Source organism: Silurus aristotelis, assembly GCF_946808225.1.
Source record: "Silurus aristotelis genome assembly, chromosome: 18".
In the NCBI taxonomy this organism is placed as follows: Eukaryota; Metazoa; Chordata; class Actinopteri; order Siluriformes; family Siluridae; genus Silurus; species Silurus aristotelis.
In genome coordinates, this window is record NC_139591.1 from 18606599 (window position 1) to 18624142 (window position 17544).

Below are 17544 nucleotides of genomic sequence, written 5' to 3' on the forward strand. Positions count from 1 at the left end.
ATGTTCAGGATAATGATTCAGGAGATAATCAAAAAGTCAGATGTTTCATTCAAGAAAATGTTCCTTTCCAATTGAACCCATCTATCAAAAACTATTTTTCTATAGTGACCACAAGCTTATTAGATAGAGAGAGGACATCAGATTATAATATAACAATCATTGCTACTGATGGAGGCTCTCCACCTTTATCAACATCCATAACCTTCCATCTATCTGTATCTGACATCAATGACAATCCACCGGGCTTTGAGCAGTTGTCCTACACTGCATATGTAGCAGAAAACAATAAACCAGGAACATCTATTAGTGCTGTTATTGCAAGAGACCCAGACTGGAGACAGAATGGTACAGTACTGTATTCTCTGGTGCCCAGTGAGATAAATGGTGTTCCACTGTCATCATTCGTATCCATTAATTCAGATACTGGAGTGATCCATGCTGTGAGATCATTTGATTATGAAAAATTCAGAGACTTTAAATTCCTGGTTTCAGCCAGAGACAATGGTTCTCCTCCACTCAGCAGCAATGTGACTGTGAGTGTGTTCATATCAGATGAGAATGATAATGCTCCACAGATTTTATATCCTGCTTCAGAGGGAATGTCTTTGATGACTGAGATGGTCCCTAAAACTGCCCTCTCTGGATCTCTGTTATCCAAAGTGATTGCTGTGGATGCTGATTCTGGACAGAATGCATGGTTGTCATATCAGATCTTCAAATCTACCGATCCAGGACTTTTCACAATTGGTCTCCATAGTGGAGAGATCAGGGCTCAGAGGGACATTACTGAATCTGACAGCATGAAACAGAACCTTGTTATCTCAGTAAAAGATAATGGACAGCCTCCTCTCTCTGCTACGTGTTCTGTATATTTACTTATTTCTGATAATCTTGCTGAAGTTCCAGAACTTAAAGACATGACTTATGAGGAGAGCAATTCCAAACTAACTTTCTATTTGATCATCGCTTTGGTTTCTGTTTCCACCTTCTTCCTGACTTTCATTATTCTGATTCTGGCTGTGAGGTTTTGCCACAGGAGAAAACCCAGACTGTTGTTTGATGGAGCAGTGGCCATTCCCAGTGCATATCTCCCTCCCAACTATGCAGAAGTGGAGGGAGCTGGAACTCTCCGCAGTTCTTACAATTATGATACGTATCTAACTACAGGATCACGCACCAGTGACTTCAAGTTCATCACATCTTACAATGACACCACACTTACTGCTGTTGAAACTTTGAAAAAAATAAAAAATGAGACTTTATCTGCAAGTTTGATTACACTTAATACAGGAGAGGGACATGAGGTAAGATAAGCCTTTGTTACCTATTTTTTGTATATTTCTTTCTTTCATTCATTCTTTCTTTAAGCTTTTCATTGCACTGAAGAATATTTCCAGCAATTTTTTATTTAATGTGATAGTTTTACTGATAGTTGTCTAAAAAAGAATTCTTTCATTCTGATTTATCTATTTTATAATGAATACACTCTTTCTGATGGTGAAAAAGATCAATGTACCAAGAATAATTCATCCATCTGTTTAAATAATAACTTCTTTTTTAAGGCAAATCCTTTTTTTTTTTTTTTAAGATTTCGACTCAGTTTTTGAGGGATTTGTTTTATGTTGTGCACAGCAATTCTGCATTGTTAAGGTTTGTTTAGCATTTTTACCTAATCTCTGTGAGTCAACATTTTTTTGTTAATTTTGTGTAAGAAATACAATGCATTGGCAATTGATTAAGAAGAATACATTGTGGGATTCTTATATTGCATAGTCATTTCCGCACGTCACATAAAATGTTTGTCTGATAATAATAATTTGTTTTCTAGAATTCAAGGAACGTAATCTTTTAAATATGACTGAAATGCACATTGTGCTGTTGTGAATGAGTTCAATAATTGATCAGGTAGGAGCACTTGAATGGACTATAACATCATCAACAATAATTGCTTTTTTGCACACAATTCGAGACAGCGATATATATTTTTTTCCCACAAATTAAGAGCTTTGAGTTTTATAATTATTGTTTAATACTATATCCATACTCTCATGATGTGTCATTTAAAAATATAAGTTTGCATCTCCTAAAAAAAAACCTGACATTTGTTTACTATTGGTCAGATCGGTGAATCTTGTGCCTCATATAACATTCAGGTTTTTACAAAAGGACAACATCTCATTTTGATTTTGGCAATCACCACATTCATACAGCAGGATAACTTTTATTTTAATTCTATTTATTAAGATTATGTTGGGACAGATGTACAGACAGGAAAGTAAGATTGAACATTGATGGTAGCGGAAAACTATTCATGGCTTTTGATACAGCATTGGAAAACTGACTGAAGCATAGTTTTTTGACTGAAAGAATTTTTGTGGTTTAAGAGTGTCATGCAAAATAAAATACAGTATTGTACTCGAAAAGCTTTCAAAATTGCGTTCTGTCACTGTCTAAATTGAGCATATCACTAACAATATGCCACAGATTTTCACAGACACCCTTAAGCTTGAGATACAAGAATTGTCAATTAATGGGATTGTGTTTTGTTTTTGGTTAAGGCTCACAATGCAGATGTTGGACAAAACTTTAAAGATATTCCTTCAAGACAAATGATTATTTCTCTTTAAACTTAGTAACTATTGGAGGTTGTGGTAAATACATAGAATTAATTTTGGGCAAAGTGTTATACTGTGAAAAAAATAAATATATCCAATAAAATTCTTACATCAACTGATGCAGAGACTGATGACACATATTGTCACTGATAGACACATATCTACAGTAACTTTAGAATCACACACTAATGACAGCTTCATTTCTTACAATGATAACACACTTTCTGCTAGTGGAATTATAAACGAGTGTCCAAATGATTAAAAACAAGCAACCTTTTTGACATGGAAGAATTAATTTATGTAAGAAAAAAATAGGTTCAGAGCTTACTTGCTTTTTTTCTTGTTTTTCCCATTGTTCTTATTTATTGAACCTGTTCTGCAAAGTCAAACTGGTATGGGACTAAAGTCATGTGTATGCTCAACATGATACTATAAGAAATAAAAAAAAATATGCAAATACAGTTTATACCTGATCTTAAACTGCCATTCAAGCTCTGCTTTTGCGCTTGTAGTTTACCTTATTCACTATTAAAAATAAAAATTGTAGTTTACATGCATAAAAACTTACCTACAATATTCAGTAGAAGTTGTTTTGTCACATTCAAATACACATTCCAGAGCAGATAATCGAAAGCTTCATTTATTAAGATTAAGCAGAATTTGAGACGTGACCAAAAAAAAAAAAAAAAAAAAAAACCAAGACATGTGGTCAGGTAAAGGGATATAATCAGCATACAGAGGGCTAGAGAAAAAATAATGAAAAACACAATCAACATTAAAAACAGAAAAGATTTTGCAGGAGCTAGATTTAATCGTAGGTAAATTTGTGTGTAGTGTAATTTATTTTATTTGGCTTTTCTGTCTAAATAAGGCATTTTTTAGCAATTTAGTTCACCATTGTAAATGATTCAACATGAGTCACCCGGACCGGGGTCAGACTTTAATCTAGGTAAGAGATTATAAATTGTACCAAACATTTGTGATCAATGTAATAATAAGACCTTTTCTGTTTTTTTTATTTTATTTTATTTTATTTTATTTTATTTTATTTTTTTATGTTAAAGTGAATATATTTTATACAATGTAGGCCAAAAACAAAATAAGAAATCCGAAAAAAATAAAAAAATAAAAAAATACAAAAACAAGATAACAAATCCGAAAACAGAACGACAATTTAGACAAACCGGAAAAGGTGGGTATAGTTTGTGAATGGAACACACACCGATCATTGGACGAGACACCTGTCATTCAAGATATACATGAAATACAACAGTTTTTTCTTTTCTTTTTATTTTTCTATTTAGCAATTAGTCATACACAAACAACGTGGCAATAACAAGTACAATTTACATTACAATGCACAGAACATGTACATGTAAATACAAATATATACACAAATATTTAGGGGAAAGAGGGAAAAAATACATGAAAAGCGCAAACTGATTAAACTAATTTAAAGTAATCATGGCACAGAAGGCAGACGACCAATAACAAGAAATGGAAGAAGACAAGATTTTAATCAAAAGAAAATGCGCGTAGCAACGTGAACACATTAGACTGAAGTGCGCGCTTTAACACTGACAATACAGTAATCATCAAGAGGGAAATAAGTCACAATTTTCACATTTCAAATATTTATTTGCTTTCTCTATATATTCTCCCTATATACATATTCTCTCTCTCTCTCTTTTATATATGTATTATAAATATGTATCATTTCGACGTGTATGTTAGAGTCCACTCTTACAGTATATAATATGTTGAAAATTGTTTCAGCACCACGGGCTGAAAGACAGCACCAAAAGCGGCTTTTTCCAGATTAGTGGCATTTATATGAATGTAACGTATTGTGAACTAAAAATATATGTTAAGATTAAAAAGTGAACTAATTTAAATTCCATAATCTTTATGCTTCGCCAAGTAACGTTTTATGCTGTAAATTAATAAGAACTGGTGAGGTCGTGATAATATTTAAATATAACGTCTTCATTTTAGCAATCTAGTGTTCAAATGTTGCAAATTGACACCATGTATAATATGAAACTCTAGCTTATGGCAAATAGATGAAAGATTGGATAGGTGTGTAGAAAAGAGCACGTTGCAATACTCTAAATATACTCAAAGAGTCGCTGTTTACCGAGGGACGAAAAAATAAATCTCTCCACCCAGTTCGAGTAATGTTCCAGCTTTCCCTGAGACCGAGAATCATTGTTACAGATGCTAGTATTTACTGTGGACTATATTACAGGCAACAGCATCCATTTTAGCGCACACCTTTGTTTCGAATGAGAATGGTAAATATAATAACTCCATTTTCGATATTATGTTCTTTGGCTTGGGTATGCAACATTATTTGCGCTGTAGGCGCAGATTTGAGCTACACCTTTCCGGAAGAAAGGAAGCAACAATATGTGATCGGAAATATAGCAAAGGATCTGGGACTTGACATAAAACGATTGTCTGCTCGTAAAGCTCGAATAGAGACAGAAGGCAGCACTAAACGGTACTGCGAAATTAATGTGAGTAATGGAAATTTGGTTGTGGCGGAAACAATAGACCGAGAGGAGCTCTGTGGGACGAAAATTTCTTGCATTCTTAATTATGAGCTTGTGTTGGAAAATCCTCTTGATGTGCATCGCATTTTACTGGAGATTGAGGATGTAAACGACAACGCGCCGAGATTTACCAAAAAAAGGATTACGTTTAATATCATGGAATCGGCCGATAAAGGAGAACGTTTCCCTTTGGATGAAGCTCACGACTCTGACATAGGCCAAAACGCGGTTCAGGGATATTCCCTTGAAAGAAATGCTCATTTTGTTTTGTCAGTTAAAGAAAACGCGGACGGAGGAAAATATGCTGAACTGATTTTGGATAAAGAGCTGGATCGTGAACAGACGAAGGAAATAGATTTAATATTTACTTCGACTGATGGAGGGACTCCACAGAGGTCTGGTACTGCACTTATCCATATCAATATTCTTGATGTTAATGACAATACCCCGGTTTTTAGTCAGTCTGTGTATAAGGTGACTCTGGCTGAAAACACACCGTTGGGTGCAGAAGTAATTACAGTGAGCGCTACAGACGCTGATGAGGGCGTGAACGGGGAGGTCAGTTATGAATTTAGTCGAATATCTGATAAAGCAGCAAAAATATTTTCTATTGACAAGACAACTGGTCATATTACAGTAAGCGGAAACATTGATTATGAAGAAGAAACGTCATATGAAATAAGAGTGCAGGCCATCGATGGTTCTGGTTTAGCATCCACTGCAAAATTAATTATAGACATTACTGATGTAAATGATAATGCACCCAGAATTATTCTTAAATCTCTGAATAGTCAAATATCTGAGAACAGTAGCATAAGATCAGAGGTGGCTATAATTAATGTTCAGGATAACGATTCAGGAGATAATCAAAAAGTCCGATGTTCCATTCAAGAAAATGTTCCTTTCCAATTGAACCCATCTATCAAAAACTATTTTTCTATAGTGACCACAAGCTTATTAGATAGAGAGAGGACATCCGATTATAATATAACCATCATTGCTACTGATGGAGGCTCTCCACCTTTATCAACCTCCATAACCTTCCATCTATCTGTATCTGACATCAATGACAATCCACCGGTCTTTGAGCAGCTGTCATACACTGCATATGTAACAGAAAACAATAAACCAGGAACATCTATTAGTGCTGTTATTGCAAGAGACCCAGACTGGAGACAGAATGGTACAGTACTGTATTCTCTGGTGCCCAGTGAGATAAATGGTGTTCCACTGTCATCATTTGTATCCATTAATTCAGATACTGGAGTGATCCATGCTGTGAGGGCATTTGATTATGAAAAATTCAGAGACTTTAAAGTCCTGGTTGCAGCCAGAGACAATGGTTCTCCTCCACTCAGCAGCAATGTGACTGTGAGTGTGTTCATATCAGATGAGAATGATAATGCTCCACAGATTTTATATCCTGCTCTAGAGGGAAAGACTTTAATGACCGAGATGGTCCCTAAAGCTACTCATTCTGGATCTCTGCTTTCCAAAGTGATCGCTGTGGATGCTGACTCTGGACAAAATGCATGGCTGTCATATCAGATCATCAAATCTACTGATCCAGGACTTTTCACTATTGGTCTCCATAATGGTGAGATCAGGACTCAGAGGGACATTATTGAATCTGACAGCATGAAACAGAATCTTGTTATCTCAGTGAAAGACAATGGACAACCTCCTCTTTCTGCTACGTGTTCTGTATATTTACTTATTTCTGATAATCTTGCTGAAGTTCCAGGACTGAAAGACATGACCTACGAGGAGAGCAATTCTAAACTGACTTTCTATTTGATCATCGCTCTGGTTTCCGTCTCCACCTTCTTTCTCACTTTCATTATTCTGATTCTGGCTGTGAGGTTTTGCCACAGGAGAAAACCCAGACTGTTGTTTGATGGAGCAGTGGCCATTCCCAGTGCATATCTCCCTCCAAACTATGCAGAAGTGGAGGGAGCTGGAACTCTCCGCAGTTCTTACAATTATGACACGTATCTAACTACAGGCTCACGCACCAGTGACTTCAAGTTCATCACATCTTACAATGATGCCACACTTACTGCTGGAGAAACTCTGAAGAACGTTAAAAATGAGACTTTATCTGCAAGTTTGATTACACTTAACAATGCAGGAGAGGAAAATGAGGTAAGATAAGCCTATGTTTTCTATTGTTTGTAGAAGCATTTCTTTTACAAATCTAATACTTTTCCTAATGTCAAAAAACATCACTACAATACTCATCAATCTATTCTAGAATTACACCACATTTACTGCTGGTGAATGAAGATCCAGTTGATTTAAGTATAATTCACGGTTTGAAGTGATCATTCCATTGAAAGATTTTGATTGAGTTTTATTGGAATTTTCTTTATGTTGTGAACGTCAATTATGTATTATTAGGGTTTGGTGATATCATGACCTTAATGTCTGTGAACCAACCTTTTTTTTTGTGTAAGAAATACAAAGCATCCGCAATTCACTAGAAAGAATACAATGGCTGTGGCTGATTCTTATATTTCATAGTAATTCCTGCATCATGGGTTGACGTGCTCAGGGCCAACACTAGCTATAGGCAGAGTAATTGTCAAAGGCCTCAGGCTTGGATCACTGTGACTGCTTTAAAAATACTAAAGAAAAAGTAAAAGCTTTTTCAAGCAATCGTATCTAGGCTAGAGCACTGTTTAGTATTTCAAAAAAGTACCTCATCTGTTTGCATATGTTATAAATTCCAGTAGTGTTTATATTATCATAATAGCCTGCTTTATACTTACTCTTTCTAGTTTTTAAATAAATTGTTGTATTTATCGAAAGAATGCAACTTAAGCATACAAATACTGTTGAAGTTAACAATTTGTTCTGCTTTGTCTCTTTCACATTCACTGTTGATTTGCTTATATAGTGCATATTTATGATTTTTAAATGCAATAGACAAAATGATTTATATTACTATATCTATAGTCTATATTGCTTCAGGAGGAGGTGAAAATATGTCAATATCCAGCTGAAGAAAATGCATTTTACCTGCCATTTTACTGTACCGAGCAGGCAAAAAAAGTTCATTATGCACAATATTGGGTCAGTGTGTTACTGTAAATTAATTACAGAACAAATTTCAAAAATTCCTGGGTGATTGTCTTTCAGTAGTCTTTATTAATAATTTATAGTAAAATTCTTTATTATAAATCTTAAACGTACTAAAGTTAGCATTTTGAAGTAATGAGAAAAACATTATCAAAACAAATTATTATTTTACAGTGTAGCCTAGTTAATGACATTATTTGTTTTGCCAATGGTCAAAGAATATTAATTAGATGAGCTGGTCCAGATGATCTTTCATTCTTTTTTAATTCTGTAGTCTTTATCTTAGTTAAAATGTAATTAGTATGCACATTCAAGTAAAAATATAAAAGCACTGATAATAGGTTTAGTAAAAAATTATTTTAAAAGTTAGAAATTATATTTGTTTCAAGTTCTTTTTATTTATTCTAAGAGGTGAAAGGAAGAAAGTTAATTTTGATTTAGAGCCTCCAAATGTCTCGAGCCAAATCTGATTGTGCAGTTAAAATATTTCAGTCTGATAATAATAATTTGTTTTCTAGAATTGAAAGAACATTATTTTAAATATGAGTGAAACTTATCATTGTGCTGTTGTAAATTAGTCCAGTATGTACAAAACAATGTTGTATGGATTACAATATAACAATGATGGCTCTAATGAGGGAAGCCCTCCACTGTCTTCAACAAAAAAAATTAAATAAATAATAATAAAAAATAAAAAAAAATAGCAATTTCAGATGTAAATGAGAAATCTCCAGCAAAAATTGTGAACCTATGTTAGTTTTGTTTTTGCAGAACACATGGCTGTCATATCAGGTTATCAACCCTACTGATCTGAATATTTTTACTATTGGTATCTATTGTGAAGAGATAACTGCTCAGAGGGGCATTACTGAATCTGACAGCATGAGTAAGAATCTTATCTCACTGAAAGGCAACAGACAATTCTACCTCTCTCTGCTACCTTTACTGTACATTTACTTATTTCTGATAATCTTGCTGAAGTTTCAGACATTTAAAACATGATTTATAAGGAGGGCAATTCGAAACTTACTTTTTATATAATTATTGCATCAATTTTAATCTCCACATTCTTTCTGACTTTCATTATTCTGATGCTGGATGTGCCACAGAGGAAAGCCCATATATAACCTTAAGCATAAGAAATATTTAACCATCAACACGAAAGATTTTTGTTAAAAATTCTGTGGTAATTCCTGGCCAAAGATTTTTTTTTTTGTGGTTCAGTCAGAATTCAGTCAGTTCGTTTAGCCATTTCACTTGATTACTATTCATTAATATGGAAATAATCTAGTTTCAGTCTAAATGATTTTTTTAAACAATACAAATGAATGTTTTACAGGGAAATGTTACAAGACAAGAATAGTATCTGTTTTGCAATATGAACCACTAATGTGCAGTTTTCTAAAGATACTCAGAGGGTCGCTCTTTACCAACAGACAAAAATTAATCAAGCTCTCCACCCATTTCATGATCTATTCCAGTTTTCTCCTGACACCGGAGCGACACTGATGCAAAGGATTTTCTTTATTTTTGCCAGTTGATCAAAGATTAACTTAACACCTAAACCTTTTTGCATCAAGTAAATTATTATTGTGGACGTTGCAGAATGGAAAGAAAAACGTGTTTCATGTCGACGTTTATTTTGGCTTGTATTTGTATTTTCATTCACGCTGTCCGTGCGGATTTGAGCTACACATTTCCGGAAGAAACGAAGCAACAATATGTTATCGGGAATATAGCAAAGGATCTCGGACTTGACGTGAAACGATTGTCTGCTCGTAAATCTCGTATTGAGAGAGAAGGCAACACTAAACGGTATTGCGACATTAATTTGAGAAGTGGAAATTTGGTCGTGGCGGAAACAATAGACCGAGAGGAGCTCTGTGGGTCGAAGATTTCTTGCATTGTTCATTACGAGCTGGTTTTGGAAAATCCTCTTGAAGTACATCGCATTTCATTGCAAATTGACGATGTAAACGACAACGCGCCGAGATTTCCTAACGATCGTATTACATTTAACATGATGGAATCTGCCATTAAAGGAAAACGTTTCCCTTTGGATGAAGCTCACGACTCTGACATAGGCCAAAATGCGGTTCAGGGATATTCCCTTGAAAGAAATGCTCATTTTGTTTTGTCAGTTAAAGAAAACGCGGACGGAGGAAAATATGCTGAACTGATTTTGGATAAAGAGCTGGATCGTGAACATACAAAGGAAATAGATTTAATATTTACTGTTATTGATGGAGGGACTCCACAGAGGTCTGGTACTGCACTTATTCACATCAATGTTCTTGATGTTAATGACAATAACCCGGTTTTTAGTCAGTCTGTGTATAAGGTTACTCTGGCTGAAAACGCACCATTGGGTGCAGAAGTAGTTACAGTGAGCGCTTCAGACGCTGATGAGGGCGTGAACGGGGAGGTCAGTTATGAATTTAGTCGAATATCTGATAAGGCAGCAAAAATGTTTTCTATTGACAAGACAACTGGACATATTACAGTAAAAGCAAATATTGATTTTGAAGAGGAAACTTCTTATGAAATGAGGGTGCAGGCCAAAGATGGGTCTGGTTTAGCATCCACTGCCAAAGTTATTATAGACATTACTGATGTAAATGATAACTCACCCAAAATTATTCTTAAATCACTAAATGAACACATTTCTGAGAATTCTGCTATAGGAACTGAAGTGGCAATAATTAATGTTCAGGATAACGATTCAGGAGATAATCGAAAAGTCAGATGCTCTATTCAGGAAAATGTTCCTTTTCAATTAAAACCATCTATCAAAAACTATTTTTCTTTGGTGACCTCAAGCTTATTAGACAGAGAGAAGGAAGCAAATTATAGCATAACAATCAATGCAATTGATGGAGGATCTCCACCTTTATTCTCATCTATATCATTACAACTTTCTATAACAGATATCAATGACAATCCACCGGTCTTTGAGCAGTTGTCATACACTGCATATGTAGCAGAAAACAATAAACCAGGAACATCTATTAGTTCTGTTATTGCAAGAGATCCAGACTGGAGACAGAATGGTACAGTACTGTATTCTCTGGTGCCCACTGAGATAAATAGTGTTCTACTGTCATCATTTGTTTCCATTAATTCAGATACTGGAGTGATCCATGCTGTGAGACCGTTTGATTATGAAAAATTCCAAGACTTTAAAATTCTGGTTGCAGCCAGAGACAATGGTTCCCCTCCACTCAGCAGCAATGTAACTGTGAGTGTGTTCATATCAGATGAGAATGATAATGAGCCACAGATATTATATCCTGCTCCAGAGGGAAAGACTTTAATGATTGAGATGGTTCCAAAAACTACGCACTCTGGCTCTCTGCTTTCCAAAGTGATCGCTGTGGATGCTGATTCTGGACAGAATGCATGGTTGTCATATCAGATCATCAAATCTACTGATCCAGGTCTTTTCACTATTGGTCTACATAGTGGTGAGATCAGGACTCAGAGGGACATTATTGAATCTGACAGCATTAAACAGAATCTTGTTATCTTAGTAAGAGATAACGGACAACCACCTCTCTCTGCTACGTGTTCTGTATATTTACTTATTTCTGATAATCTTGCTGAAGTTCCAGAACTTAAAGACATGACTTATGAGGAGAGCAATTCCAAACTGACGTTTTATTTGATCATCGCTCTCGTTTCTGTCTCCACCTTCTTTCTGACTTTTATTATTCTGATCCTGGCTGTGAGGTTTTGCTACAGGAGAAAACCCAGACTGTTGTTTGATGGAGCAGTGGCCATTCCCAGTGCATATCTCCCTCCCAACTATGCAGAAGTGGAGGGAGCTGGAACTCTCCGCAGTTCTTACAATAATGATACATATCTTACTACAGGGTCACGCACCAGTGACTTCAAGTTCATCACATCTTACAATGACACCACGCTTACCAATAGTGGAACTCTAAGGAAGGTTCAAAATGAGACTTTAGCTGCAAGTTTGCTTATGCTTAACAATACAGCTGAGGAAGATGAGGTAAGAAAACATTATTTTTCTTGTATTCCATTTTTTTTTTTATTTTATTATTTCATTTTCATACTACCCAAATTCATACTTTCAGTAAAAGCAAAATGTTCAAAGCGTCATTGTTGACTATCAATTGCAGGTGTTATTAAACCATGACTGGAAAACTGCGGTCGTTATTAATTGGACGATCTCTTAGTGTAGCCCAGCTGTTTTTTCTATGCTCTGCTTTTTTTAAATAAGCATTTATACAGTGTAAATATTAAGTCAATTATCCAAGTAAAGACTTTGAGCCTTTCAAATATCAAAAGATTTATTGATGGCAATGAAGAGGAAATGTGCAGAAGTGGAAGGTTAGAAGATTATGGCATTTAAGAAATGTGCAAGCTGAATAAATGAGTTTACTTTATATTTACACACAAATACACACACACACACACACACACACACACACACACACACACACACACACACACACACACACACATTATATACACATATACACACACTTTATATACACATATACATGAATGTGAACATAAGTTGTCTTCTGAACAGTAAAAAATAACTCGTAGTCCTCTACCTGAGAATGTTTTTGTAGGCACTGAGGTGGCCATTATAAATATTCAGCATCAATATTCATAAGATAATCGACAAATCCATTGTGCAATTCAGATAAATAATCCTTTCCAATTAAATCCATGTATTTTTGTAGCCAGAAAAAAGTGGTTTTGCTTCATTCAACAGCAGTGTGACTGTGAATGTGTTCATATCAGACGAGAATGATGATGCTACACAGATATTATACCTTGTTCCAGAAGGAAAGTGTTTAAGGACTAAAAAGCTCCAATATTCATTCTCTGTAGCTCTCTGCTTTTTAAAATGATCGCTGTGGATGCTGACTCTAGACATAATGGGTGGCTGTCATATCAGATTGTTAAGTCTACTGATCCGGGAATTTTTACTATTGGTCTCCATTTTGAAGAGATCAGGGCTCTGATTGACATTACTGAATCAGACAGTTATCCATGTTATCCAAGAAAAGATAATGTGGTCCATCGTTTCTCTCTGCTACCTGTTCTGTATATTTACTTATTTCTGATAGTCTTTCTGAAGTTCCAGAACTTTAAGACATGACTCCTCAGAAGAGAAATTCCAAAGTGACTTTTTTATCTGATCATTGCACTGGTTTCTGTCTTCACTTACTATATAATTATAGCTGTGATGTTGCCACAGAAGAAAACCCAAACTGTTGTTTGATGGAGCAGTGGCCATTTTTAGTGTGTATCTCCCTCCCAAATATGCAGAAGTGGAGAGATTTAGAAGTCATCACAGTTCTTACAATTGTGGCATGTCGCTGGATCTAGTTATTACTGATTAGCAGGAGCATGATTTTTGTCTTATAACCAGATCATATTTTTAATAGTAGATTTAATGATGTGAAACAGATAGCTCCTTAGCGTTTTCAAATATAAGGAGGCATGTTAGAATTATTTTAGAACAAGATTCTGTTCTGAAAAGCAAAATAAATATATTCAATAAAAAGAAAAACAACTTCATTTAATGTAAATAATAGCTTAAACAATAACTCATTTTAATTGAGTAAATGTTTTTTTGTTGTTTGTTTTCTGCTTTTGCTTTAATTCATTTGGCTATTGTTGAATTACAACGTAGGATTAATTATTTGCAAATTTAGGTCAGCCATTTCTCCTGACGAAACCCCATCAATAATAAAGTCTTCTGCAGTTTAGTGACATTTAGATGACAATAGTGATGATATCTATTGTCGTTGGATAAGGAACAATGGTAGATCTAAGTCAGCAGTTGTGAGATTCAGGACCGTCTATTTGGACAGCACCTCACAGACAATCAATTCTGCTTCCGAAGTATGTGATAATATAATTGCACTTTAAATCATGCTCCAAGAAAAAAGAAAATCACAAACATATATACTTTTTATACGCCTAATTATGCTGTGTTGTGCACGACGATCCCAAATTCAGATTTGCAGTAAAAACGAAATGCTCAATGCGTCGCTGTTGACCATCTGTTGGAGCTGCTCCTAAACCATGACAGGGCAGCTGCTTTCGTTATTAAAGGGAAGATCTCTTGTTGTAGTGCAGTTGGTTTTTCTACGCTCTAATATTTTTTAAAGTAACAATTATAAATTCTGTAATATTAAGTTATCTGAAATTATACGGGTTTAGACTTTCAGCTTTTCAAATCTGGAGTGCAGGATGCTTTCAATCCCGTTGTTTTCGTTACTCATGGCACTCCTGTTCATCTTTTTTATTGCCGTCAATGGAGACTCGAGCTACACAGTACCAGAGGAAACGAAGGCGCGGGATGTGATAGGAAATATTGCAAATAATCTCGGAATAGATGCTGCGGAATTAAAAACACGGAAGGCCCGAATAGAAACGGAGGATAGCAGTAAGCGGTATGTTGATATTAATCTTAATACCGGAGAATTGGTCGTTGCGGAGACAATAGACCGGGAAAAGCTCTGTGGCTCGAGAATAAATTGCATCCTGGATTATGAGCTCGTTTTAGAAAACCCGCTCGAGCTACATCGCATTTCTGTAAATATTCGGGATATAAATGACAACGCGCCAATGTTTATTAAGAAGAGAATTAGCTTTGAAATCCCTGAGTCCGCTGTTAAAGGCCAGCGCTTCCGTTTGGATGAAGCTCACGACTATGACATCGGACAAAACGGAGTGAAAGACTATTCGCTAGAAAAGAACAACCATTTTGTTTTGTCTGTGAAAGAAAATAAAAACGGACGGAAATACGCAGAACTTGTGCTGGATAAAGAGCTGGATCGCGAACAAAAGAAAAATATCGACTTAATTCTTACCGCAGTGGATGGCGGGATTCCTCAGAGATCAGGGACTGCTGGTTTACACATCACTGTGCTTGATGCTAATGATAATGTTCCAGTGTTCACACAGTCTGTATATAAAGTGGTTTTAGCTGAAAACGCACCGATAGGAACAGAAGTCGTTACTGTGAGCGCAGAAGATGCAGATGAAGGAGCAAATGGCGCAGTAACATATGAATTCAGTCACATTGCTCATAACGCAGCACTATTATTTACTATTCACGAATTTAGTGGACAAATTAAGGTGGCTGGAGAAATCGACTATGAGGAGGAAAAATATTATGAAATTGGAGTCCAGGCTAAAGATGGATCTGGTTTAGCATCGACTTCGAGTGTCATTATTGATATTACTGATGTCAATGACAATGCTCCTAAAATTATTCTTAAATCTCTAAATAGTCCTCTACCTGAGAATGTTATTGTAGGCACTGAGGTGGCTATTATAAATGTTCAGGATAAAGATTCAGGAGATAATCGAAAGATACGTTGTGCAATTCAGGGAAATGTTCCTTTTAAATTAAATCCATCAATCAAAAATTATTTTTTACTGTCAACTACAAGCATACTTGATCGAGAGATGGAAGAATATTATAACATAACAATCATTGCTAGTGATGGAGGCTCTCCGCCTTTATCCTCATACATGATCATCCATATAACTTTATCAGATATCAATGACAATCCTCCTGTATTTGAGCAGCAATCCTACACTGCATATGTAATAGAAAATAACAAACCAGGAAACTCCATTAGTGCTGTTACTGCAACAGACCCAGACTGCAGGCAGAATGGTACAGTACTGTATTCTCTGGTGCCCAGTGAGATAAACGGTTTTCCAGTTTCCTCAATGATATCCATTAACTCGGATACTGGAGTGATCCATGCTGTCAGGTCTTTTGACTATGAAAAGTTCAAAGACTTTAAAGTGCAGGTTGTAGCCAGAGACAATGGTTCTCCTCCACTCAGCAGCAATGTCACTTTGAGTGTCTTTATATCAGATGAGAATGATAATGCTCCACAGATATTATACCCTGCTGCAGAGGGAAAGACTTTAATGACAGAGATGGTCCCAAAATCTGCTATTTCTGGATCTTTGCTTTCCAAAGTGATTGCCGTGGACACTGACTCCGGACAGAATGCATGGTTGACATATCAGATTGTCAAGTCTACTGATCCAGGACTATTCACTATAGGTCTCCATAGTGGAGAAATCAGGGCTCACAGGGACATTACTGAATCTGACAGCATGAAACAGAATCTTGTCATCTCTGTGAAAGATAATGGACAACCACCTCTCTCTGCTACCTGTTCTATATATTTACTTATTTCTGATAATCTTGCTGAAGTTCCAGAACTTAAAGACATGACTTATGAGGAGAGCAATTCCAAACTGACTTTCTATTTGATCATCGCTTTGGTTTCTGTCTCCACCTTCTTCTTGACTTTCATTATTGTGAGCCTGGCTTTGAGATTTTGTCACAGGAGAAAACCCAGACTGTTGTTTGATGGAGCAGTGGCCATTCCCAGTGCATATCTCCCTCCCAACTATGCAGAAGTGGAGGGAGCTGGAACTCTCCACAGTTCTTACAATTATGACACATATCTAACTACAGGCTCACGCACCAGTGACTTCAAGTTCATCACATCTTACAATGACACCACACTTACTGCTGGAGGAACTCTGCAGAATATTCAAAATGAGACTTTAGCTGCAAGTTTGATTACACTTAACAATACAGGAGAGGAAAATGAGGTAAGAAAACTGTTTGCACCTTTTGTCTTAAAATTTGGTCGAAATATTTTGTACTGGTGTCTTTCTTACTTTTATTTCATGTTGATCAAACTGCAACTGCGATTCTTGCCTAATATCTCAATTAATTTGACTTTACATTATGATTCACATATAGATGCTTTGAAATCTGCACAATGTGTCATGTGTAGAGCTCACATGTACTAAACAGCTTTTAAATTCTTACACAATTTTATGGCAATCCTTGGCACTTTTTTAAATTAATTTTAACTATTGAGTTGTATAAGGACTTTAATTATAATAATAATAATAATAATAATAATAATAATAATAATAATAATAATAATAATAGAAACAATAGAAATAATTATAATACAAAAGTACAAGTGCAATTTTTTCCCTTAGTTAATTATTAACCTTTTAGCTTTTTACCTTAAGATACTTTTAAAAAGTCTGGTCATCAAGATAGTTTTATTATCTAGTTCCATTCCTAAAATATTTAAATATAAATGGTTCATTTTGGATTGTCGGTTGTAACTAATTAAAAAATTAACAAATTTTTTAAACATTTATTTATGTCCATGTATTTATTTGTTTGCGTATACATTCGTTAGTTGGGTGTAAAAAAAAATTGAGTAGAATACCGCACTGTATTACAC

General features: G+C 35.4%; 5 protein-coding genes and 1 long non-coding RNA gene across 8 annotated transcripts in view; 5 read left to right on the forward strand and 1 right to left on the reverse strand.

Moving 5' to 3' along the window:
• LOC310741112 overlaps positions 1 to 17544 on the reverse strand; it is a 318731-nt gene that overhangs the window by 271851 nt on the left and 29336 nt on the right. The window lies entirely within an intron of this gene.
• The window catches only part of LOC310741048 (protocadherin gamma-C5-like), a gene marked incomplete at its 5' end in the record, with an annotated part of 208022 nt that overhangs the window by 23554 nt on the left and 166924 nt on the right, over positions 1 to 17544 (forward strand). The window lies entirely within an intron of this gene.
• Positions 1 to 17544, forward strand: part of LOC310741064 (protocadherin gamma-A12-like) — a 94466-nt gene that overhangs the window by 11172 nt on the left and 65750 nt on the right. The gene's annotated exons all lie outside the window — the stretch shown is intronic.
• The window catches only part of LOC310741065 (protocadherin gamma-A12-like), an 89485-nt gene that overhangs the window by 6191 nt on the left and 65750 nt on the right, over positions 1 to 17544 (forward strand). The window lies entirely within an intron of this gene.
• Positions 4668 to 17544, forward strand: part of LOC310741060 (protocadherin beta-16-like) — a 78627-nt gene continuing 65750 nt past the window's right edge. The window contains exon 1 of the mRNA XM_083568519.1: positions 4668 to 7315. Within this exon, the coding sequence (XP_083424645.1) occupies positions 4901 to 7315 (2415 nt within the window). The 5' untranslated portion in view covers positions 4668 to 4900. The remainder of the gene's footprint in view (positions 7316 to 17544) is intronic.
• LOC310741069 (protocadherin gamma-A12-like) overlaps positions 14347 to 17544 on the forward strand; it is a 68948-nt gene continuing 65750 nt past the window's right edge. Inside the window, exon 1 of the mRNA XM_083568527.1 lies at positions 14347 to 16888. Within this exon, the coding sequence (XP_083424653.1) occupies positions 14489 to 16888 (2400 nt within the window). The 5' untranslated portion in view covers positions 14347 to 14488. The remainder of the gene's footprint in view (positions 16889 to 17544) is intronic.